The sequence below is a fragment of the Staurois parvus genome, unplaced genomic scaffold, assembly GCF_062004578.1.
Source record: "Staurois parvus isolate SC_StPar_1 unplaced genomic scaffold, SC_StPar_1.0 ptg000155l, whole genome shotgun sequence".
Taxonomy (NCBI): domain Eukaryota; kingdom Metazoa; phylum Chordata; class Amphibia; order Anura; family Ranidae; genus Staurois; species Staurois parvus.
In genome coordinates, this window is record NW_028317951.1 from 30,880,040 (window position 1) to 30,904,920 (window position 24,881).

The following is a 24,881-nucleotide window of genomic DNA, read 5'->3' on the forward strand; positions in this document are numbered from 1 at the left end:
GAGAGGACACTGTTGGGGCAGATTCTCTGGGATTATGTTCCAGCTTTTGAGAAGGTTGAGCCCTTCTGGTAGGGTGTTAAGGAGGAGAGTGACTCCCGCCACCATTTTTTTTTGAGACTTTTACGGACCACAGCAAAGAAAACAGAGAGTTTTTGGAGCTGTGGCTCCTCTCGCCGCCGTCGGGACATCATCGGTAGATCAGGAGGAGAATAGGGAGATGATAAATGTTGAACTGGGAAGCGTAAATGTGCTGCTTTCCCCGGAGGGTGTGTGGAGCTAAGGCATCATGCAGCCATCTTGGATAGCGGAAGCTGTTTTCAATTTAAACAGACTGTCTGAAATGTTGTTAGTCTTGCACACACGGGAAGGTTTAGCTTTGTTCAGTCCTGGGATGTTCAAATGTTATGTCTGAAGGTCCTTAATGCCCTTAACAGTTGATACACAGCTTTGTTGATTCATAAGGAGTGGGCTATGACTGTCAGTAGACATATACCTTATCAGAAACCTCTGGAACAAAGTTTGTTAGCAAATTTGGGTCTCCCTTGCTGTACCTCACGATAATACTGGCACAACCTAGTGTCCTTGGATAGATTATGTGACAATCTTTGCCCCATAATTGCAAATAGGACTGTTTTGAGCATGAGCTTTAAGAATTTTGCCATATAGGTAGAGCAGACCAATACCTAACGTGACAAAATCACAATTTTTTCTAGCAAAGAATCTCTGTGACAGATTGCAGGATATTTCATAAGAGCTTCCACTCTTCGGACGAGAGATTGCTGCAGGTCCTGTTGGACTTTTTCTTTTTTTTTTTCCTTTTTTAATTTGTTTTTATTCAGTATATGCAAAGAATGTCCATTCACAAAGAAATATTCTGAATACAGGAGAACACATCCAAAATATCACATCGGCAAATAACCAGAGTATAAGAAAAAGTACAATGCACCAATGTAGACATGGATCAATTGCAGCTATGGTGAATGTTTGGCGAAAAACAGATGGCGTAGTGCCAGTTCGCACATAACCAAACTGTAAATCATACAATAGCTCAGCCTTTAGAGAAAAAGGGTCATTTTTGTGTTCACGCACGTTATAAGCTTAATAAACTAGAGGGCCTGTGCTTGAAAAAACCCTTCAACTGTGTCCTGTTGCGCTCATTGTACTGTATTTTGGCAAAGTATTAAATATGTCTGTCATGACAATACACAAATAAATGAACTATGGTGTAGAATCCGCTAGCAAGAAAAGGAGACAGTCTTTAGTGGCCTGTGTATCTAGCCAGAATCCCCAAATATTATAAAATTTCCCCGGTCACCCTCTAGCCTCATAGGTTAGCTTGTACAGAGGCAAGGTTTGGTTAATTCATTTTTTCCACAAACCTATATTATTATTATTATTACTACGAGTTTATATAACGCCAAAGGGTTTGCTCAGCGCTGTAGGCAGAGGTTCAGAGGAAATCTAGTGGAGGACTATTCATTTCTTAGCGTAATATAACATGCCTCAGGAACTATTTGGACGTGGCAGAGATGTCTAGACCTTTTATTTTTCGCTTGTTTTTGGTCTGAGCTTCAGTTGTGTAAGAAAGTGTGCGGGTTTGGTAACAGCAGTCAAAAAAGAATCTTCTGTGGTGTCAGCCATCTGCCTGCTGTCTAATGTCTCTATCAACTTAAATCTAAGCATTGAGCTAATGAGTTTTATATCTGTCTGCCTATTAAAAAAAACATTAATGGTCGGTACCTCTTATTTTTACAGATATAACACGCATTATCCAACTAGACCTGGATCTGAAATTTAAGACCAACATTCGTGAACTATTTGAGGAGTTTGATAACTTCTTTCAATCTTCGGTCATTGGGATTGCCCAAGAAATGCAGCCAGTATACAGGTAAAAAAACTTTTATACCACGCCATAGGGTCTTGACTTAAACCTCTTTTCTATTTTTTTGTGTAAACAAAAAGAAATCCATTTGATAACATTACACTGGATCTCATCACCACCCTCAAAACACCGTTAAAGTGTCACTGTCTATGTCTTTCTTAGGGAGATTAGTACCTCTCTTTTTATTGGTGACTATTCTCGGGCTCCTGTAGTCTGTCAGTGTAGCTGTCTGCTTGTACCTCTTGCCGGCATCAGTTACTGAATGACAGGAAGACTCCATTAACTACTAGAGCGCTCACCAGTGCCCTGGTAGTTCCTAGAGAACTACAAGCAGTCAACCGCGGACGACCCTGCTCATTTAGTTACATGTTACACCATGAATATGGGTGTAACATGTTATGAACGGTTAACGTATCATTCAAAGTTCCAGTAAACCCACCAGTGGGTTGAATTAGTCACAGTTTTTTTCAGTTTTTGGTAGCAGGGTCTCCCTAACAGAATTTCCTGCAAATCAAACAAGCATCTAAAATAAAGAATTTAGAGAGGGGTTAGTTCAATCATAACAGCTCAGCAAATGCTGTAAAGCTGGTTGCTGAGATACCTCTGGTGTAATTCCTAAGAGATATATAATAACAAGTACCAGTTAAAAATCAACTTTTGTTTTCTTTGCCTATAAATTACCAGTGTATATATCTTTTTTTTTTTTTTTTTTTGTTTTGTTTTTTTTTTTATTTTGTTTTTTTTTGTTTCTATGCATCTATCCATGTTACCAGAACCTTCCTTTTATTGCTGAAATCTCTGATTTAAGTGCCGGTATTTTTCCTAATGCAGTGTAAAATAGCAGGTTTTATTCAGATTAGTGGTAATAAACCCTTACATAAGCCCACTGAAGTAACTAACTTTGGGTCATAAGCAGTGATAGAGCAAATCCTCCCACTTAAACTTTTATCTGTTTACCTGCAGCCTTCCAAAATACACAGATCAGATGGTATTGCTCAGATGGCAGGGGGCAGGGACCTGATGTCACACACTCCATAGCAGTGAGCTGAGTGTAATTTCAGACCTGAGTGGAGGGAATGGACACATCTTCCTCTCTACAACCTCACTGGGAAACATGCACATCTGAGACTGTCAGTCACATGCTGTGTGCTAGAGGAAGGGGCATCATCATGGATTGCCTGGTGTTAGGGAAAACTGTCAGAAGTGACAGATGCAGATTGGAAGGGAAGAAGAGAGCAGCCAGGATCCACAGTAAGTGCTATGGATTGAGCCAATTACACTCTATATGAGGATATGCTTTGTTCTTTATCCTTTACAGCCACTTTAAGAAAAGACTTCTTGTAGTATTGGCGGTTCATACTGCAGTAAGTATAATAATAAAGGGTAAAGTAATTTTCCAGTAAGCCAGAATGCTAAATTAATACCAAATATATATGTTTGAGACCGTTTTCTTAAAGTAGAACTATAGGCCAAACTTTTTTTTCCTCTGTAGATAGTGATACGGCTGTTGTGCCCATGTAAACTGTGGCTCACCAAGCCACAGAGATGTGAACCTAGCAAAAGAGGAGTAAACATGAAGTTAGATATAATCAGTTGCCCCAATAGAAAACAATTGATTTTGTTGTGCCCTGCATACTGATGTGATTTTTAGTAGAAGGGGGGAAAAAGGTCCACTTTAAGCATATTTTCATTAGTAAAGGGCTGTTAAATGGTGATCTGCATTAATGTGATTGCAGTCCTGTGTTTCATTTAAGTTATAATGTGCTGATTTGGGATGCTGGAGAATCACGATACAAAGTGACAATACACTCTTTCCAATCTTTTATATTTTTATTAATAATATTTAGAAAATTTCAGATTTTTTTTTTACCGATAGCAAACAGAATACTGAATACATTTTTATTTTATTTATTTCAGGTACTTATATAGCACTGTCAATTTACACAACACTTTACATATATATTGTAAATTCACATCAGTCCCTAACCCTCAAGGGGTGTACAATCTAAGGTCCCTAACTCACATTCACACATACTAGGGCCAGTTTAGACCGGATCCAATTCACCTACCAGCATGTCTTTGATTTCTCCATCCAAGCAGCTTAGCGTGAATGTGAGAATCGAGTGCTTTTCAGGCTGAATGAGAGTAAAACCTCTAGATATCCTAATCTGTGCTAAACAGGATTTGAGCTATCTATGGCTATAGATTGTGATTTTCTTTCGGTTGCAGGAAAGAAAATAGCTCGATTCCTCCATCAACACAGTCACAGATGGGAGAATTCCTCCCGTGGACCTATTGTGCTTTCCTGGTGGGGGGGAAGCCATTCCTGCCAGGAGAACACAGTGATTATTGCTACCGACTATAGTCGCTGGCAATAATCGCATGAAAAATCCAATATGATGGTTGTATCCAAGTCATACAACAATTAAAATCAGCCTGCCCATAGGTGGTTCAAATCTCGGCTGGTTCAGCAGGGACCCAGAGATTCAAACCATCTATGGCTAGCTTTATTCTTTTGTCCTTTTTAGTTTTCTGTTTCATTTGGTATTTCAGTTCACATCAGGTACTCAGCCTAGTTTCACTGGCCAACTATAGAGTGCATTCCTTTTTCTATAAAGGACACACTGAAGATAACAAGCCTGTCCTTTATCTGCCTCAAAGATCAGCAGCTATCATTATTGCCTTCTACCTTGACCATGTTTTTGTTTTATTTTATTTTTTTTTCAGCAAGTTGCCTGAGAGACCTTTTTTACAGTAAAGATAGCAATGACACCATCACAGAATGTTCTATACTTGTAACCTAGAGATGAGATGAGCATCCTTTCTCAAACTGCAAAAAACCAAGATATTTACTGTACACTGAAATTACTGCATTTTCTTGAGTTGTAGCCATTGCGTATATAAACCCTAAACCCAAGAACAAAAATGTAATATATTGCAGCTTACCAGTCCATAGATGTGACTGCATTAGTTTTATTTTTTATATTACCTCACAGGACAGAGGAAAAAGCATTCTCGAACCAATAGGTTATACTGGCCCCTTCAGGAGAATTGGACACCGGCGACTAAAGCTGTAAGGACAGCCCAGTGTAACCCCTCCAACTCCGAGCATGTCTGTTTTTGCTTGTGTCCTTAGGAGGAGGGATTTCTCTTATGTTGATTACTGAACACCACTCTTCTATTCTTTGACCATAGAGTTTTATAGTGCCACCTACAGGAGAAGGACACTAGGCAGAAAAGAGCACATCACTGCCTATGGACAGCTCTAGCTGGTGTAAATTCTCTCTGCAATAGGCAAGCCAGTTATTTCTACCTAGTGTAAGGAATAAGGACCTAGTTCCCTCAGGCTTACACCGATCAGCCATAATATTACGACTACCCAACATAACAGTATGACCACCCACCTAATATTGATTAGGTTCCTTTTTTGCTGCCAAAACAGGCATGCTGTGATATCTAGCACCAAGCTCTCAGTAGCAGATCCTTTAATCCTCTGCCAGCTTGCCTACTTTCCAAGAACATCCTGGTTCCATCTCTTCTCCAGGTAAATTACACACACATTCCAGGCCATCTGGCTTTACAAATCTGGGATACAGATGCTTAATGCTGAAAATCTTCAAGGGACACCAACAGCCCTGATGTAGTAAGCTGTGATGAGGAAGTTTGGAGACCCCTGTTATACACTGTGTGCACAATTATAAGGCAAGTGAGTTTTTTTGACCAAATCATCATTTTTATGCGTATTGTCCAACTCCAAGCCATATAAACTTGAATGAAGAGGTTGGTGTCGGTTATTATTTTGAAATTTAAATGTTTTTATGTTTTTCACATTTTTTAGGAGCCATGTTGAAAGGGGAACACTTGGGGGAAGCTTCCTCATTTCAGTCTGAAGCTGGCAGATTGTAAGGAAAAATTGCACAGGGGACAGGAATATAAACTTTTTTGTACCCCTTTTAAATGACATATTGGTCAAGGATGTCTTGGATCTAGACTGACATAAACACCAACAGATGCCCCCTTCTCCCTTCATTGTGAGGAGAGGGCTTCTGGATAGGCTTGTTGGACTTAGTCTGTGGCTTGAAATAAAAAAGAAAGTGTTTAGCCTTGGTTTTGAGGTTGATGCCTGGGAAGAGCTAAACAAGCCTTTTTGCTGAGTAAAAATAGCAGCCATAGCAGTGGGAAACTTGGATGTTTTCTTGTGGGGTAGGAGTACCTTTTCACCATTGACCTCCTCAGTGAATTTATCACAGAATTCCTAGGCCTTTACTATAAAATGTATGTGCAGAAGATGCTTTTTAGAAGCAGGTTCAGCCAAGCAAGCTTTTAGGCACAAAATTGTACATGGACCGAGAGACATTCTAGAGATTTGACAAATTACATTATCTAGAGCAGCGGGGTCAAACTGGCGGCCCTCCAGCTGTTGCGAAACTACAAGTCCCATCATGCCTCTGCCTTTGGGGGCCATGGTTGTAGATGTCAATCTTGCAATGCCTCATGGGACTTGTAGTTTGGCAACAGCTCGAGGGCCGCCAGTTTGACGCCCATGCTCTAGAGCATCATTACAATACAATAAGGCTGAGGGCATCAGCTGTAAGAGATCTGGGACCTCAAATACATCTTCCTGGTATCTGTTCATTTGTCTTCTCCAGTTAACATTGGTCTGGCTGGCAGCAATTGCAGGCTGAAGGGCTGAATCTGCAAGGACAAATACGGCCTTTAAAAGTGCTTCAAAACAACCTATCAAGAGCAGAATCCTTAAGAGGGAACATCTTTAATAGGAACTCTAGGGCGCTTATTAAGAACTGGATGGCAGGATGTACTAATGGAATAGCCCATTTTTTAAACTGTTTTCCATAAAAGGATAAATCTCAGCAAAATGCTGTTTAGGAGTCCTCATAAAGTGCACAATTAATCTGTGCATGTTTGTAAAAAGTCTTTTTTGAATTAGCCAGTCTCTTCGTGCCCATATGGGCTTATTTTTGCCTGTGAAGAGTGCTGTTAGGCTGCATTCACTTCTGAGAAGAGTGATTTTTAGGCGTTTAAGTTTTTGCATGTGTATCTGAGCATTTTAGAAGTATATTTCAAGCATTTTAGGTCTGTTTCAGACTGGCTTCAGCTTGTATAAGAGCAATGTGAACAGCAAGCTTTTGCAAAGCTTTTGGCAAGCTTCAAGCAGCTTTCTTTAGGCATTTAAAGTGCCCTTCAGCTCCTGTTTCCTAATGTTATACACAAATCTTAATGGGAGTTTGTATTGTCACTTTAAACAAGCTGCTAGCAGGCTTCAGCAGGCTTTCGACAAGCTTCAAGAATTTCTGATGCCTGCTAGCAACTTGTTTAAAGTCGCCATCAGCACTCCCATTAGGATCTGTGTTCAACATTTACAAACTGGAGCTGAAGGCCACTTTAAAGCTTCAACAAAGGTTGCTGAAAGCTCTGCAAATGCTTTGAAAAAGCTTGCTGTTCACACTGTGCTTATACAAGCTGAAGCCCGTATGAAACAGACCTAAGGTGTGTATTCAAGCTTTAGGCATTTTTGCCTTAACCAATGGAAAGCACTGGGGGGAAGAAGCCAATTCTTACAGGCCCAAAAATCCCTAAAATGCACCTGAAAATACGCACGCTTAGAGGGGGAACCTTGGAAACTAACCACAACACTGGACCTGTATAGCACCCTACTGGTGCCTACATACTTTTCACCTAAGGCAGGTGCCAGTGGTATAACTCACCAACAATGAAACACTTAAAAGTGTGAATTGGCCCTGAATGATGCTTTATAGGAAGATAGCTGTGTTATTGTTATTTCTGCCTGTAGATTAGCTTTAAAGATCCATCAGCAATAGCAGACACAGCATGCTATCAGTCAGGAAAAAAGTAACTCTGGATGTCAGCATGTCTCAAATGCAGTGTTATTTAATGCCATTGTTTTCCAAATCTCATATTCTATGGCAGATTCCAATGTCTCTCTGTAATTAATCTGCCAAAAGGGGGCTTGCCAGTCCTGAAAATGGAAGCAAACATTGCAAATTGATGCTTTAACAGAGGCCATAGTCAAGCCCAGTAAATCAGTTCCCACTTTCAGTGTGTTTTTCACATGCTAAAATAAACAAAGAGAAACCCAAAAAAAAGTAAAACAAATGAAAAACAATTGCATTGAAATGTTTGCTTAAAATTTAGAGAAATCTGTGTGAAAGAGTACATGTAATGACATGTAATTTGCATCTAGTCCTGAAAAGTGATGTATATTTTAACATACTACAACAGGTTCTTCTGTATAATCATGTTTATAGCAGCTTAGCATTTTTAAAAGCTGTGGCAGTGAGAAAATGTTCAATATCACATACAACATGTAAAAATAGTATAGAGTGAGATAAATACAGTACATGATGCCTCAAGGACTATGATTGTAGGAAATAATATATTAAAGTCATATTAAAGCTATGTTTTTTTGTATTAAAATAACAAACGTTGTTATACTTAACTTGCTCTGTGCAATGGAATTCGCCCTGCTGTACTAGATGTACTGCTGGATGTCAGTCTGATGGCTCATCTCCAATAGACATTGGTTGTCCTTGGCCTGCTCAAGCCTGTGAGTGGACAGTGAAAGGGGAAGCAGCAGAGTGATGAGCTCATCTTTCTGTCCGATCAGCGTGCTTCTTGTGAGAACATGAACTGATTGGCTCCTTGTGCTAGTATTTCTTCTCACACTCCTGTACTGCTTTACAGGGACTGCAAGAGGCTGAAAGCAGATTACATTCAGGTACTTCCACTACTTGCATTTAAAAAATACATCTCATTGTGAGTTTATAATTGGAGACATTAAAAACAATTTTAACAGTGTTGTCATTTTATAAAAGTAATCTTTGCACTACACTACGTTTGTGTTCTCTTCTAAGAAAGTGTAATGGCTAATCCTACTATGCCTAGGCCCTGCTGCAATCACCCATCCTCACATATATACTTTTTGGTGATCGATAGTCGTTGTGAGCACTGTGATATCCGTATCCAGTTGTGACTGAACTTGTAGATGGCAAGAATATAATCACACTTATTACTGCGGATCTATAATTTTTCAACACATTGTAATGACACATTGAGGAATGTTTTCAAGGAGAAGAGGTAGAGCGCACAATTACGTTGAAATGATCACAGATGTTGTTAAATAAGCATAAATGGCAAAAATGTTTTAAAATGTATTAGCACTGTGCATGCTATATGATTGTTTGTTGCAATGTTGAAATGCGAAATCTTCTATCATTACCTTTTTAGCGTTTTTTTATTTCTCACTGTAGCAAGTAGAGTATATTTAACATTAGGATTGAGTGGTTTGTAGGGATGCTAAGGCCTCCTGTACACTGCTCACAATGTGCGTTTAGGAACTTTTTTTGCCAAAGTCCCTGAACTCAACTCAATAAAAGCCCACGTGTCCATGTGCACATAAGCTTTTAAGAGAGTTTAGGGGCAGTTAAACATTCCTCTCCTGAACACAATTCTTCAGGAGAGGAACTTGGGCGTTTATGCATGTCAGTTGAAAATACTGTGGCAACTCAAATGAATAAATGTCCAAGTGGTAAACACTGTACCAGGTTCATATACGTTTTTGCTGTGTTTAGCATTTTTCTGCTGCCAGAGGAGCTAAACTTCTAGGGCGGGGGTCAGTAACCTTAAACACTCACAAGAGCCATTTGGACCCATTTCCCACAAAAAAAAAAAAACCACTGGGAGCCACAAAACCCTTATGACATCTAAAATGAAGATAACACTGCATATATAATTTTTTACCTTTGTAGTTGAATTTGCAGACTTCATCCTATTCTTGAAATGATCTTTGCTCAGATCAACCTTCCGCATCAGTTCCGAAATGGCTTTTCTTCTCTCATCTCCATCTGGGTATTTTTCAGAAAAGGCTGTGTGTTTATTCTGGGAATGTCTTGCAACATTCAACTTTTTGTTGTTTGCCAATTTCCCACCACATATTAAGCATACTGGTAAACCAATCTAGTCAGTAGTGAAAGCAAATTAATCTGCCCACAAACTATTAAACATTCTGTTTTCTTCTGAAACTTTACTTTTCTTGGATTTATCCATGGTTGGCCGCCCTATCAGGTTGGCTGGCCTATCACAATACATTTCGTGCCAGCGGGGTGTCCAGCAGGGGGTCAGACGGGGTGTCTGGCAGGATGTCCGGCAGGGTGTCTTGTGGGATGTCCGGCAGAGTGTCCAGCGGGGTGTCGCACATTGGCAGATGTGACATATATTTGCAGCGTCAGGGAGTCGCAGCAGAGTGATGACGGAGCCACGGGTTGCTGACCCCTGGTCTAGGGGAGTTCATGTGTACATGAGGCCTTAAGCAGATCTAGACTAGGGCGCAAGTTTATCCTTTCAATAGTGTCAGACAAGTCTGTTGGGAATCGTATAGCTTTTACATGAAGAATTCTGTAGGCCCACTTTTTCATCCCCATAAAGGAAAAAGAATGTAGTACAGTATTGACCCTCATCTAATGGCATCCAGATGTTCCTGCAGTAGGTTACAACATGGGTGGGCACACCTACACATTTTCTTTTTAGGGTCAGCATCTACTTCCGGGACTAAGATGCTGGCTTAGAAATTCTACATCCTGGGGCCTGTGATGTTCTTAGCAGGGTTCAAAAAAGTCTGAAACAGATTACTCCCTTGCTGCAGCCTCTCACCTTGTGACTTGCTGGAAAGGTAAAGGGGCATAGTTATATAAAAAAAAGATTGTATAGCTATTCATTCGGCGAAACTGCTAGTATATTTGTTCCGTGTGAATGAGGCAAAATTGAATGTTCCCCTTATTTGCTCTACGGGTCAAATGTTATTTATTCATAGGAAAATCAAGGAGTTTGGGTAAAAATACCACATTTTGGCCAATGGATGGAGCCAACAATCATAGGAAATACTCCTTGACTCCATCTAGTAGCCATAATGCAGAATTTTTCCAAACCACTTTTATTTTTTAATGAAAAAATAACATTCAACCTGTAAAGGAAATAGAAGACCATTTGCTTTTGCCCCATTAACACAGGATGACTGTATTAGCAGTTTCCCCGAACAAAATAGCTATGTGATTTTTTTTTTTTTTTTTTATATAAATACATGCCAAAGTGTTTCATTCTGATCACTCTAGGTGAGGAGACTGAGGAAAGGCAGGGGAAACCCCTGACTGCAACAGACCACTGACATCTCAGCCTAGACAAAGTCACTTCTCTGAATTTCATGAACTGCATTTTAATAATAGAAGTATTTTTGAAAACTTTTACCAATAACTGTGATGCTGGAAATCTATGTCTACTGCCTTGTAAAATTTCTGAAAGGTCCACTTGAAAGTGAATAATAGCATAAAGTACCACCTTTATGCTGGCCATCCAACCCCTCCATTAACATACAGTACGGCTTCAGCAGTCATGCCTGGGTCCAAGAGGAACATTTTATTCATAATATTATGGTACCCTTTATTAGAAGATTAGTTTTCTTGGATCAAAATGTTGTGGGATGGTACATGCAGAGAGCATTGCTTTACTCATGAAATGTTGACTATATGACAGAGTTGAGCAGATTACAGCTTTGACTAGGCCATAAAGGTTGAGTCTCTGTTGTCTCGATCAAGGCACCACCTGAAACAAGTTTCCATCTACGCCATGGGTTAGGAATCTGCAATGGAGCATTCATTGTCAGTCCTTATTAAGAAGAGGATGTTATCGGTAATCCTTAGGGATTCTAAATATTCTGTAATCCCATGTAGCACAACTCATTTTCATGATTGGTAGTTTTGCCCTACTTAGAACCTTACATGACCGGCAGCTGCAGACTAATGTGATTTTCTGCATTCCTTTTAGCATTAATTATAGCGAATAGCTAAGAAGAACAAAGTCTCCAAACTTTTTTAGTCAGTTTGTGTTAATCCATGAAATGAAGTCACACACGAACTTGTTCTGGAGACACTAATAATAGCCCATGTATTAAAGGTTGCTGCAATTGCAAGGAAGCCAGGCAATGTGATGTGGCATTAATCTGTTTAAATATAAAGATTCTAAGTATACCGCTTGTTGGCTTATTTTAACATTGTGGGTGGGCAGCATGGCACAGTATGTTCATTTCATATGTCTTGTAGATTTAGGTTTTTACTTCCACTAGATTGCTTTGGAGATTATACTTGGAGCTTTCTTCTGCCCAGTGTTCCATTTTCTGCTGAAAACATTTTGTAAAAGCTAGATGTCTGAAATAAATGGTGAATTACAATTATACAAAGTGCTTATTATGCTGAATGATTGCTCATCACTGAGAGTATCAGACATAGCAATACAGATCTCATTCAGCCTGTATTTTCTTTACAATGTAAAAAAAAAATCCAGCTCAGCTTCCTTGTTATAAAAGAAGCTGAATATTCCTATATCATGTGGGTGGTTGAGCTCTGAGTGCTGCTGTCAACACTTCTGGGAGTGCAGAATACATGTCTCCTGCTGGGCATCGTGGTTCCTCCTGCTGGCTGCTAAGTCAGTACTGTGTCCTTTAGTAACATAGTGGCTAGTAGGAGAACTGACAGCATTCAGTGGGGACCAACTATTTAACATACACAGGAGGGCTGAGAAGCAGCAGTAAGAGTTCATTGGAACAGTGAAGATTTACTAGCTCCTATTCCAGGGGACTGCAGACTGGATTATTTTAGATAAGTGAAAGGCACACTTTTAAAGCTTAACTACAGGTAAACCGCTAAATCTGCACTTGTAAAATGTGAACTGGCTGACCTGCCAAAAGACTTTTAATTCTGTTTGGTCAGGCACTCCTGCAAGACAGCACAGCCTGCTCCCGGCCTTTATGTGATGTAAGGGTAGGACTTGCAGTACAGGACGCCTGTCTCTCTAGGCCCAGTCTCTGCTGTGCCTATTGCAACCCCTGTTTCTTTTTCATATGCAAACACATACCATAATATGGCCAAATTGCACATTTGAATATTCTTAAAGTGTGGCTACTTGTCATTCATTGATTAGATAATATTCTATGGTGTGCAATGTTTCTGTGAGTCACTTTCGCAACTGAGTGTGATTGGTAATACAGTTTTGCCAAGAGAAAGGAAATTATACAGCATAGACTTTAGGTTTTTTCTTCTACTAATCCTCTATTGAGGTGTAAATACTACTTCTGTGGGATATTACACAATTTAAAAAAACAGTGCAAGCACCATTTTAAAAAATGCGATAAAGAATTAATAATTGAAATCTTTATCATATTTAAAAACCTGATGATCCTGCTAGTTCCTCTTACTACAGAGTGACCGTTCTTTTTTGCCTGCAGGAATGCAGAAATAGTGAGGTTATGCTGCTGCCTACAGGAGGTTGAGACTCTGGCAAACAGAAAATTGTAAGCCAGCCTCAGTGTAACCCCTTTCTGTACCAAACAATATGGTAGTGTGACAATGGCACTCCTACCTGAAAAAAGAAGGTTACTAAATGATCCACGCGGAGTAATATGAATTCAAAAAATCCAGGCAATACTTTATTTGATCACATAGATCATAAGGAGGTTAAACATGAGCACGGTGTACATGTCAAACAAAATAAAATCATGTTAAAAAGCACTTGGCGTCTTCATTATAGGGTCATCTTAGCAAGTAGAGCACCATATAAGGCAATATAGATGGTAATATACTCATATTGTGGTTCTTATTTTCAGGGGTTACTTGATGCCTGTGATATATACACTTATCTTTTTATATATATCCTCAGAATCATCTGGTACTGTGGACTTTGTTTCATTTGGGGTGGCTACCCAGGAAGTCCTTACATTTGAGAAGTCGGTATGACAGTCTCATAACTGAGAAGGTAATAGAAGTGTCCACGAATTACTGTAAAGGGAGGCTTGGTGAGGCTTGGATGCGATTCAGCTCCTACATTTTCTTATACACGTGTATTTTTGTATTCCAGCTTGGATATACCAGGAGGCTCCTGACATATATTGGGAACATATCTGCTGAATACATGACTTATTCCAATATAAGCTGGAAATCCATGGAAATCTAGGCGAAACTACCTCACCATTACTCTATATTGCCTTATATGGTGCTCTACTTGCTAAGATGACCATATAATGAAGACGCCAAGTGCTTTTTAACATGATTTTATTTTGTTTGACATGTTCACCGTGCTCATGTTTATCATCATAGATCATGTCCTTATGATCTATGTGATCAAATAAAGTATTGCCTGGATTTTTTGAATTCATATTACTCCGCGTGGATCATTTAGTAACCTTCTTTTTTCAGGTAGGAGTGCCCTTGTCACACTACCATATTGTTTGGTATGCATTTTCTTGGGTTTATGGATCCACACTTGTATAAGTGAGTCGGAGATAGGACAATGACACCAGCTATTTGTGTCATTTTAGGTGGCTTGTTTCTGTTCTATTTTTGTGACATACTCTCTTAAAGGTTCTTATAACCTGTTCTGCCACCTTGGAGGTTTTGATTTTACTTAAACATTTGCACGGTGTACATTGACTGTTGGATAATTAATATTCTTTGACCAAATCCATTAGATAGGTTGTATTCCCCTCCCTTTCGAGGGAAGGGAGAATATTAGGGGGGGAAATGGCCTATCAGATCAATGAGGAGATGGATGCTGAAATTAGATCTGCATTCACGAAGAATTTAGACCCTCAGGTAGAGGGAAATGAGGAAGACATCAAGACTAAGTTTAAATTACATAAGAAGCTAACTACTAAATATTTGAATAGAAAGTGGGATATTACATCCCTTGAATCGTATATAGAGAGACGAATTGTTCCTAGGGGATTAAGGGAAAGAGTAATTCCAGCTGAACATCTTCACACCCCCAGATTTCTGGAAAGGTGGAAAGAGGTCTGTATAAAGCATGGCATAGGGATCATGCGACTAATTGTGGAAGAAGAGAAGGTTCAATTGAATGAACTCTCTAATGAAATTAATGAAAGTGCAAAATCACTTGATCCCCTGAAGAATGATCCTGAGTTTGATAAACATAATGACTTCCTTAGAAAAGAGATAGAAAAAATACAAAAAAATCTGAAAGTTACAAAACAACAAAAATTTAGAAGAGATCTAGAGGATTGGGAGAAAGGCGAAATATTTGATCTAACAAATAGTAGAGGAAGGATTCGATCAAAACGCAAAAAACATTTCTCTAGGAATAATAGACGATATTCGTCAATGAGCGAAGATGACGATGAAAGTAATAAGAGATCTGTCAGTTTTTTAGAGGAAAAAACGGCTGGCGAGAATCAAGGGATACTAAAACAGACAAGCAAACAAATAAATGGGACAAAGGAAGAGAGAAGTACCATAGTTGCCCTAAAACCACCCAATCAAAATCGAACCAGAAGCCACAAGAGGTAAAGACTAACCCAGAGGAGGGAACTAATGATCTTAAGGTAATAAATCTTTCCAACTTTGTGTTGAAAAAAAGACATTATGATTTACTACGGAAAGGTTTGACCTTTTCCCCTACGGATAAAATGGACCTGTTTGAGGTCTATAAAGATCTAAATCTTTTCCTGAGAAAGATCCTTTTAAGAATTCCATATCTATCTAAAGAAGAACTAAATCCCTGTGACCTTAATTCAGAGAGGGAACAACAGGCACTAAGTGATCTTATTAGTCTTCTTGAGGAGACCCCTATAAGTGGTGAGATTGGGGAGGTGGATGTCTCAAATAAGTGGAAAAGACACACTAGACTTAAAACTCCATCTAAAAGAATGCCTAATATTAGGGAAAATAAATGGCTAAGTACTTTTCTAGATCTAGTACATGATGATCTTGGAAAAATAGACTGGACAATGAGGAACACCGATAATCTTACTAGGGGTGAAAGAACAGCCCTGAGGGAACTTAAGAATGCTAAAAACATTGTGATTAAAAAAAGTGACAAAGGGGGAAATGTAGTATTACTAGAGAGTGCGGAATATGAAAAGGAGGTACTTAGACAGTTGAAGAGCCCGGATACATATCGTAAACTACACAATAATCCTTTCCCCAAACTCGTGGTTGCCCTAAATAAAAAAGTGGAACTGGCACGTGAAGCAAACTTATTAACTAAACGGGAATGTGACATGTTGACAGTTGACGCCTATAACATCCCCACCTTTTATGTAATTCCAAAAATACATAAAAATCCTACTCAACCACCGGGACGCCCTATAGTATCGGCTATCGGTGGTCCGTTGGAACCAATAGGTAAATTTGTAGACGATTTAATTAAGGATCTTGTCTTGAAACTCAGATCCTATGTGAGGGATACGGGAGATGTATTGAAAAAGATTCTAAATGTAAAAGTACCCAAGGGCGCATTTCTGGTGGGCATTGATGTGGAATCATTATATACCTCTATTCCACACGTCTGGGGACGGAGAGCTGTGGCCCATTTTTTGGAGATATACTTCCCTGAAATGGAGACTCAAAATGAATTTATATCGGACCTGTTGGAGTTTATGCTGACCCATAACTGTTTTCAGTTCCTGGGTTCCTTCTATCAGCAAATATGTGGTACCTCCATGGGAGCACCCTGGGCCCCGGCATTTGCATGTTTACATCTAGGGTTATGGGAAGAGGAGTTGGTATATCCCTCCACTCCCTATAAGCAACATGCAATAAAATGGTTGCGATACATTGATGATGTCCTGATGGTTTGGGATGGAGGTATAGATGAGCTAAAAAAATTCATGGAATTCCTAAACGAGAATGATAGGAATATCAAACTTACTTACACAGTAGATAGAGAGGTAATAACATTTTTGGATCTATCAATTTCTATCTACGGAAATAAATTAGTCACCAAAACGTTTAGAAAGGAAACAGCGGCCAATACACTTTTACATGCTAATAGCTATCACCCAAAAAGTTTAAAACAGGGAATACCCATTGGTCAGTTTCAGAGAATAAAAAGGAACTGTACAGAAGAGGCTGAATATAGAAATGAATCTATTCAGCTCTACAAGAGGTTTAGAGAAAGAGGTTATTCACATAGAACCCTAAGAAGAGCAAAAAGAAGAGCCCTTGGTAGAACAAGAGAGGAGCTTATAAATAAATCAAAATCAAAGGCAGGGGCGAATTCGGCAAATCAACCGGTAAGATTCATAACTAAATTTGGACAACAATGGGGGGAAGTTAAGAAGGCCCTGGACTCTCATTGGTACTTACTAACTCAAAATCCACAGATAGCAAGAGTTGTAGGGGAGAGCCCCCAAATGGTAGCGAAAAGGGCTCGGAACTTAAATGATATATTAGTACAATCAGAGTTTCAGAGGGCACCACAAAGAAAATGGTTAACTAGGAGGACTGGCCTATGTGGTATGTTCCCATGTGGCCACTGCCAAATTTGTCCATTTGTACATAAGTCTAATCAGTTCTTCAACAATGATAAATCTAAGGCATTCCAGATGCGAAGCTTTATTAATTGCTCCAGTAGTAGAATAATATACATGATAGAATGTCCATGTAAAAAGATGTATATAGGAAAAACAAAAAGGAACCTCAGGACTAGGATTGGTGAACACCTGAGAGATATCAGAAATGAAAATAGGAATGTAAGAAAGGGAGAGAAAGAGAACCCACTGGCACAACACTTCAAAGAAGTACACGGGGGTAAAACAGAAGGTTTGAAAGTGAAAGGGATTTTCCTGCTGAATATTTCAGCTCGTCGGGGGGACTTTGATAAAGTCCTCCTACAAAAAGAAAAATTCTGGATTTATACCCTGGGTGCACTTGTCCCATATGGTCTAAACACAGAACTCAATTTTGGAGTTTTTTTGAATTGAATTTCTTGGAACCTTTAATATACCTTGAGTTATAACCTGTACTGGGGCACTATATATGGGAATGAAATATTGGTTTATCTGGAGAAACTATGAATCTAACTATGTGATTCTCCTTATTCCCACTATACATTAAACTCCTATAATAATTAGATCAATATTAAAATTAGGAAATTGAACCCTGTCTGGATGTCTCCCTCTTTGAATAATAATCACTATAATAATAAGTTCTTTCCAGTATCCTCTTCAAAGATGATCTGATTTACAGTAATATGGTCTCCCCTTGCTATTACCAGCAGTCAATTTAAATTTAATATATGTGTTTTAATTCACTTTGGATATTTCAAATGTAGTGATACTCTTTCAACACAAGATGGCGAGGTGGAGATTCTTTGGTATGCAATGAGTGCACCATATAAGGCAAAGGACTGAAGTCCCCTCCCAGTTCTGACGAAGTCTGCGGTGATTGGCGGACGAAACACGTCAACGTATTGACGTCACTACGCTCGGCGTCTTCACAGGGTGCGGCGCCCACGAGGTGGGAAGGAACGGCGGTGTCACAGCTCCTTGCTAGGAAGGCACGAGGCCCTCTGAAAAACTACCATAAGGCTACTATTACAGCGGCTCGCAAACGGCAATCCCCCAGGGGAATATACCTTCCACCGGTGGCAAATTATTTAAGCTTACAGCTGTTTAGATTTATAGAGCATTTATGGAGTTAAGAAGGCATGTTATACGGGCCTAATTTACCCTGCATGCTCGGGGAATTTTTTGGAAATCCTCTTTGGAGGATAATATATATATATATATATATACACGCTATCCTATTTTTTGGCACTGTATGCTGTGACATAGCCATATCCTAATGAAACCGCTTCAATTCTCTCAGATTGAGTAATTTTTGGAAACCCTTCATTGGGTATATAGACTCAGGTACACACGGCCTGCTATATATACACTATATGTGTCTGGAATTTACGTATTGTGACTACCTGGCTTCCCACCCCCTTATACACCTCTAAACAAGCATCAAGGACCTGATCCTATTTCAAGTCGACGGGAGTCTTTTTGATCTTTATTGATGGTAATATACTCATATTGTGGTTCTTATTTTCAGGGGTTACTTGATGCCTGTGATATATACACTTATCTTTTTATATATATCCTCAGAATCATCTGGTACTGTGGACTTTGTTTCATTTGGGGTGGCTACCCAGGAAGTCCTTACATTTGAGAAGTCGGTATGACAGTCTCATAACTGAGAAGGTAATAGAAGTGTCCACGAATTACTGTAGAGGGAGGCTTGGTGAGGCTTGGATGCGATTCAGCTCCTACATTTTCTTATACACATTGTGTATTTTTGTATTCCAGCTTCCATATACCAGGAGGCTCCTGACATATATTGGGAACATATCTGCTGAATACATGACTTATTCCAATATAAGCTGGAAATCCATGGAAATCTAGGCGAAACTACCTCACCATTACTCTATATTGCCCTATATGGTGCTCTACTTGCTAAGATGACCCTATAATGAAGACGCCAAGTGCTTTTTAACATGATTTTATTTTGTTTGACATGTTCACCGTGCTCATGTTTAACCTCCTTATGATCTATGTGATCAAATAAAGTATTGTCTGGATTTTTTGAATTCATATTACTCCGCGTGGATCATTTGGTAACCTTCTTTTTTCAGGTAGGAGTGCCCTTGTCACACTACCATATTGTTTGGTATGCATTTTCTTGGGTTTATGGATCCACACTTGTATAAGTGAGTCGGAGATATGACAATGACACCAGCTATTTGTGTCATTTTAGGTGGCTTGTTTCTGTTCTATTTTTGTAACCCCTTTCTGTACCTTTCTGTGCCCTTTTGGATGCTTTTTTTTTTTTTTCAGTTCTGCTGAAAAACATCAATCTGATTTTTGCTAGCATTCTATATATGTGTTTTTTCCCCAATGACTTCAATCAAGATCCTTGCTGCACAGCTAGTGTCTTTCCCTCAATTACTTCAATCAAGACACCTTGCTGCTTGAGCTTTTCACTACATAGCAAATCTCCCAATATGCAGCTCACCAGCACTAATTTTAGAGGCTGCACCCTGCCCGGACTCTGTGTGTGGGGCTAGCCTAGCATTGGGATCTGCATTATCCCACTTTGCATACCGTTGTATACTGTGCTAGTGCTTTTTGGGGCACTGTCAGTCTAGAGCCATAGTACAAACTTAGCTGTGACTATGCATCTGAAGAACCATTTACTGAGAAAGAAAGGTCGGCCTGAAGCACCAGGAGCTGCATGTCATTTGTACCGTTGAAAATTTCCTGCTACTGCAGGTTTACTGTGATGAGGATTAAGTCCAAGGGGTTGAGCAATGATGTCATTCTTTGGGTGGAGGGCTGGGTGCTCCATGTTTTATTTCCTGCCATTTAGCCCAGAGTTAGAATTATCCCACTGCCTCTCTTGCCCTCAAAGCACTACACGGATCTCCTGTCTGTTTTCCCTGCCCTCTTACAGTGACTTGGTCACCTCCATCTGCCTTGGAACCTCAGCCCGTACTCCCCTAGTAATTCTGTGAGGCCCTAACACCATATCCCCAGAAGGAGTCGACACCTGTACTCCAGACTCTGGGGTCCTTATTGTCATAGAATTGTTCTTGTCTTAATCTATCTCTGCTCCATTATGTAAGGCCAAGGCCTGTCCTATGTCTACAGGGACCTTCTTGTCTACTTTGGACCTCCTATGTGTTTGTGCCTGCATGTAGAATTTCTGAGTGCTGTGCTCTGGCACCAAAAGAGCTCCAGGAGAATTAGCTTGCTGTTTCAGGCCTTGGGTCTTTTAGAACGTTTGCAGCTGCAAAAACCTTCCTGAGTCATCCACTGTGGGTCTTTACATGGTTACGTAGCTTGAAAAAAACCAGTCCATCTAGTTCAACCAGTAGAGAAATAAAGAAAAACCTCCACATACAGAACCCGGTACCCAAAGTCTTCTATGGGGATTGGAAACACCCAAGTGGTTTCTGAGCCTTACCGGAGAGTGTGTCTTTGTCTTTTTCTCTTTGAAAAGTAATTCATAAATTGATAGTCCTTTCGAACAGTGGATGCACCCGTGTTCCGCCTTAACAGGCAGACTACCAAACAGGTGGACAGCATTCTCACCTTTAGAGATGTCACCAACAGTCAAATGCCCTACTAAAATCTCCGTTGGAATTAATTGGTGTGGTTCTCCGTCCTGTGTTGGCAATAACTTTAATTTGCCATACTCTATCAGAATGGGCAAAATCCCTCAAGAATACCCCTCCATCACAGGGTTAGGCCCCTGTCTCATGTTAGTTACAGCAAATGTCTGGTACCTTTTGTTTTTTTTTATGATGGTTTGTTACAAGCATCCAAACTTGTGCTTGGCATGATGTCTTGGGCATGGCATTAATGTCTGTGCAAATGCACCAGGGCGCTTTAGCTCCATGCTTTGAAAACTGTTGAAGTTTTCAAGGAGAGTCTGATCTGGTTTTCCTAAAGGTATATTGTCTCCTTGGACCTGTTCTTGACTGAGACTAGCAATGCCAAGAGTGGCTGAAAGACGCTCCTGCCTCAATGTAGGAGGTAAATGTAGGAATCCAGCTCCATTATCTACTTCAGCAAACAGTACATGTAGTCCTTCTGTGTCTACCTCCTGTTCCAGCCATATGGCTCGAAGTCTACCTTTGGTAGGTCTTCTGAATGAAGGTGCACCCTCACCTCTATAAGTGAGGGGATGTCTGAAAATCCAGATATGAGTCTTTTGTAGTTTTATCTCCTTTACATATGGGTGCTCTGGTCAACCCCTGTAGCTCACAGGCTAAGCCTTTGCCTCTGACATCTCTTCCAACTGCAAATCACCTTTTTTCTGGAGTTACTGCAACCAGCAGTGCATCTTCCCCTAGGTACAGTTGCAAAAAAAAGTATGTGAACCCCTTGGGATTACGTGGAGATTTGCATGAATTGGGCATAAAATGTGCTCTGAACATCATCTAAGTCACAACAATAGAAGAACACAGTCTGCTGAACATAATACTACACAAACATTAGATGTTTAATTGCACATACCATGTAAACATTCACAGTGCATGGAGGTAAAAGTATGTGAGGCCCTAGCTTAATGACTTCTCCCAGAGCTAATTGGAGCCAGGAGTGAGCCAACCTTGACTCCAATCAGTGTGATGATATTGGATGTGTTGCTGACAGCTGTCCTGCCCTTAAACACACACCTGTTACGGGTTTACTGGTTTCAAGAAGCACTGTCTGATGTGCCTCGCAGAAAAGAGCTCTCAGAAGACCTACGATCAAGAATTGTTGACTTGCATGAAGCTGGAAAGGGTTACAAAAGTATCTCATCTAATCAATCGAAATACAATCAAATTCATGAACAAAGCATCTCAGTGCTTCTGATCAATGCAGCATGGTCATAATTTTCTGCCCTGGTTGATTTACATAGTTTGACAAAATCTGTCCTAAATCAACAGTAAATCAATCAGCATGGAAGTTATTCAATTATTTGATGATTTGATTGCTTTGATCAAATCACACATCATTTTGAAAATAAATTGTGAGTGTGTATGGCCACAGTTAGATGCTGCCTTCTATTCTTCACTACCCTATATCTGTGACACGTGGATATTGACAATACATGCCCTTGTGATCTCTTCACAGAAACTATTTGATTTCTTCTAAGAACATATAAAACGTTCAGTGACAGAATAAGAGGTCAAGTGCTCCTTGAATTTTCTCTTGATAAAAACTTTCTGTTCTAATTGACTGTACTTTTTATGTCAAGTTACTTGTAAAAGCATGATATACAGTATTAAACACATCTACTTTTCTTCAGTTGGTAAACTTACATAAAAATGGGTGTTCAAATTGCATTATACTGTATATCATTTTGTAAGTGGAGTAAGATGCTCAGTTTGGTCTATAGTCATGTATTTTTGTTGGCAGTGTTGTTTTCAATGTGTACAAAGGTCCCCGCCCAGCATTGTATTGATCTACTGTCCAATTTACAGCAGAATCCACAAGCAGTGACCTACATTACATCTATGGATCTATGCTACTAGGTTATCTGGGCAGACAATCCTATAACCTATATTCCAGGAAGTTCATTTCGGATTTCCATTATCTTGTGATAGAAAGACATTTTCAGTGTTCGAGGTTTAAAGCAGAAGTAGGCAATTTGTGCTTTTGCAGTCATTGTGGTAATAGCATTTTCAGCATTGCCTGTTTGCAACACCCATTAAACTTACATGGTATTTTTAAAAAGGGTACTTTCTGTGTAACACGTGCTTGTATAACTGTGCTTGGAAGGTTGGGTTCAGTGGTATCCTGGGTTAAACTAGTTTGTTACGAATTAACATCACTGTCATAAGGCCTACGTGGCTCTTCTTCTTAGGCAGTTAAATACATATTGGTTTCTTACCAGTTGGTATGGTCAAAGAATTTTGGTGCCTAATTCTGGGTTACTTAATTCAGTTACATAGAGGAGGTTTTATTTTTTTTAGCCTAGAAATGTTAAAATGGTAGGTAAACCCTAATAAAGAACTTCTAGTGCTCAGCATAAATGAGTTTGCCCTGACAGATATGTCAGAAAACCTTTTTACTTTCCTTTCAGAATCAACATTTTCTATGGGACACTTTACTACAAAATACTCCCAAAAATGCAGGCCATTGATTGCAAACAATATTTGTTAATTTGCTCACACAAACCAGTATTTTTCCTAGCAAATTCATCCAAGACCATGTTGCAAAAATGAATACACCCCAATGAAAGTCTTAGGAGCAAAGTTAAATTTTACACAACAAAATCCTATCTAACAAGAATTCAACTACAGGTGTGTCTAGTTATTCATTAAACAGGTGTCCAGCAGACATTTGATTATAAAAGAACATTACTTAACAAAGAAAACCCCTTCCTGTTTCATGCTGTCAGAAATGGCACCACATGGAAGAGAAATGTCACAAGGCCTGAGAAAGAAAATAATTTCTTAACCCAAGAAAGATGAAGGCTACAAGAAGATCAGCAAAGCTTTAATTATCAGTCAGAATTCTGTAGCAAAATTAATACAAAAACTTAACAAAGATGGAACTGCAACCATCTCACAGAGATGTCCAGGCTGTGCATGGAATTTAAGACCTGAAAGGGGCTTCTTCTGATGAGAAGGGTTGAAGAAAATCTCCATGCAAGTTCACTGCAGTTAGCTAAAGAAGTAGATAGCCAAACTGGTGTGGTTGTTTCCCGTGACACAATACAGTGTGCACTGCAGAGAAATGGCATGCATGGTTGTCATCTATGAAGGAAGCCTCTCCTAAAGCCCCCTAAGAAAAAAGCCCTCCTATAATTTCCCAGGGCCCATGCTGAAAAAGAAGACTTCTGGGAGTCTGTTTTCTGGTTTGATGAGATCAAGATAAATGTTTTTGGAACTGATGGCTTCAAAACTGTATGGCGTTACAAAGCTGAGGAGTATAAAGAAAAATGCATGGTGCCTACAGTGTAACGTGGTGGTGGCAGTGTCCTTCTGTGGGGCTGCATGAGTGCTGCTGGTGTCGGGGAGCTGAATTTCATTGATGGTATCATGTATTCACAGATGTTCTGCTCTATATTGAAAGAGAAGATGCTACCATCATTCTGTGCCCTTAGTCATCATGCACTTTTCAAACATGACAATGATCCAAAACACACATCCAAGGCAAATGTTGCATTTCTGAAGATGAACAGGGTGAAAGGGACTCAGTGGCCAAGTATGTCTCCTGATTTGAACCCAATCGAACACTTATGGGGAATTCTGAAGAGTTGAGCATCACTCTCCATCCAGCAGGATTGGAAAAAGATAGATGTTACAATATGTTGCCAACTTGTTCATTCCATGCCTAGAAGACTTGTTGCTGTCCTTACAAATCATGGAGGTCATACAACATACTAGATGTAGTAGTTTTTGTTGTGGGGTGTATTCATTTTTGCATAAACTAATTTGAGTAAAACGGAAGATTTTGTAATCTAAGTTATATTATTAACATTACTTTCATGTAATGAGCTAAACAAATTTTCTATAAAACTCTCAGTTTTTTCAACATTTAGGATATTGTTCTTGTGTTCATTGAGATATTGATTAAAATCTTACTTTTCAAAAGGGGTGTACTCATTTATGCTGAGCAGTGTGTGTGTGTATATATATA

At 39.5% G+C, this 24,881-nt stretch overlaps 1 protein-coding gene and 1 long non-coding RNA gene across 2 annotated transcripts in view; both read left to right on the plus strand.

Moving 5' to 3' along the window:
• The window catches only part of XXYLT1 (xyloside xylosyltransferase 1), a 250,603-nt gene that overhangs the window by 144,526 nt on the left and 81,196 nt on the right, over positions 1 to 24,881 (plus strand). The window contains exon 3 of the mRNA XM_089675649.1: positions 1,756 to 1,888. Coding sequence (XP_089531775.1) covers positions 1,756 to 1,888 — 133 coding nt within the window. The remainder of the gene's footprint in view (positions 1 to 1,755; positions 1,889 to 24,881) is intronic.
• Positions 18,424 to 19,333, plus strand: LOC149463389 (uncharacterized). The gene is made up of 2 exons (XR_016312494.1): positions 18,424 to 18,947; positions 19,053 to 19,333. It is a non-coding gene; the product is annotated as an uncharacterized LOC149463389 (long non-coding RNA).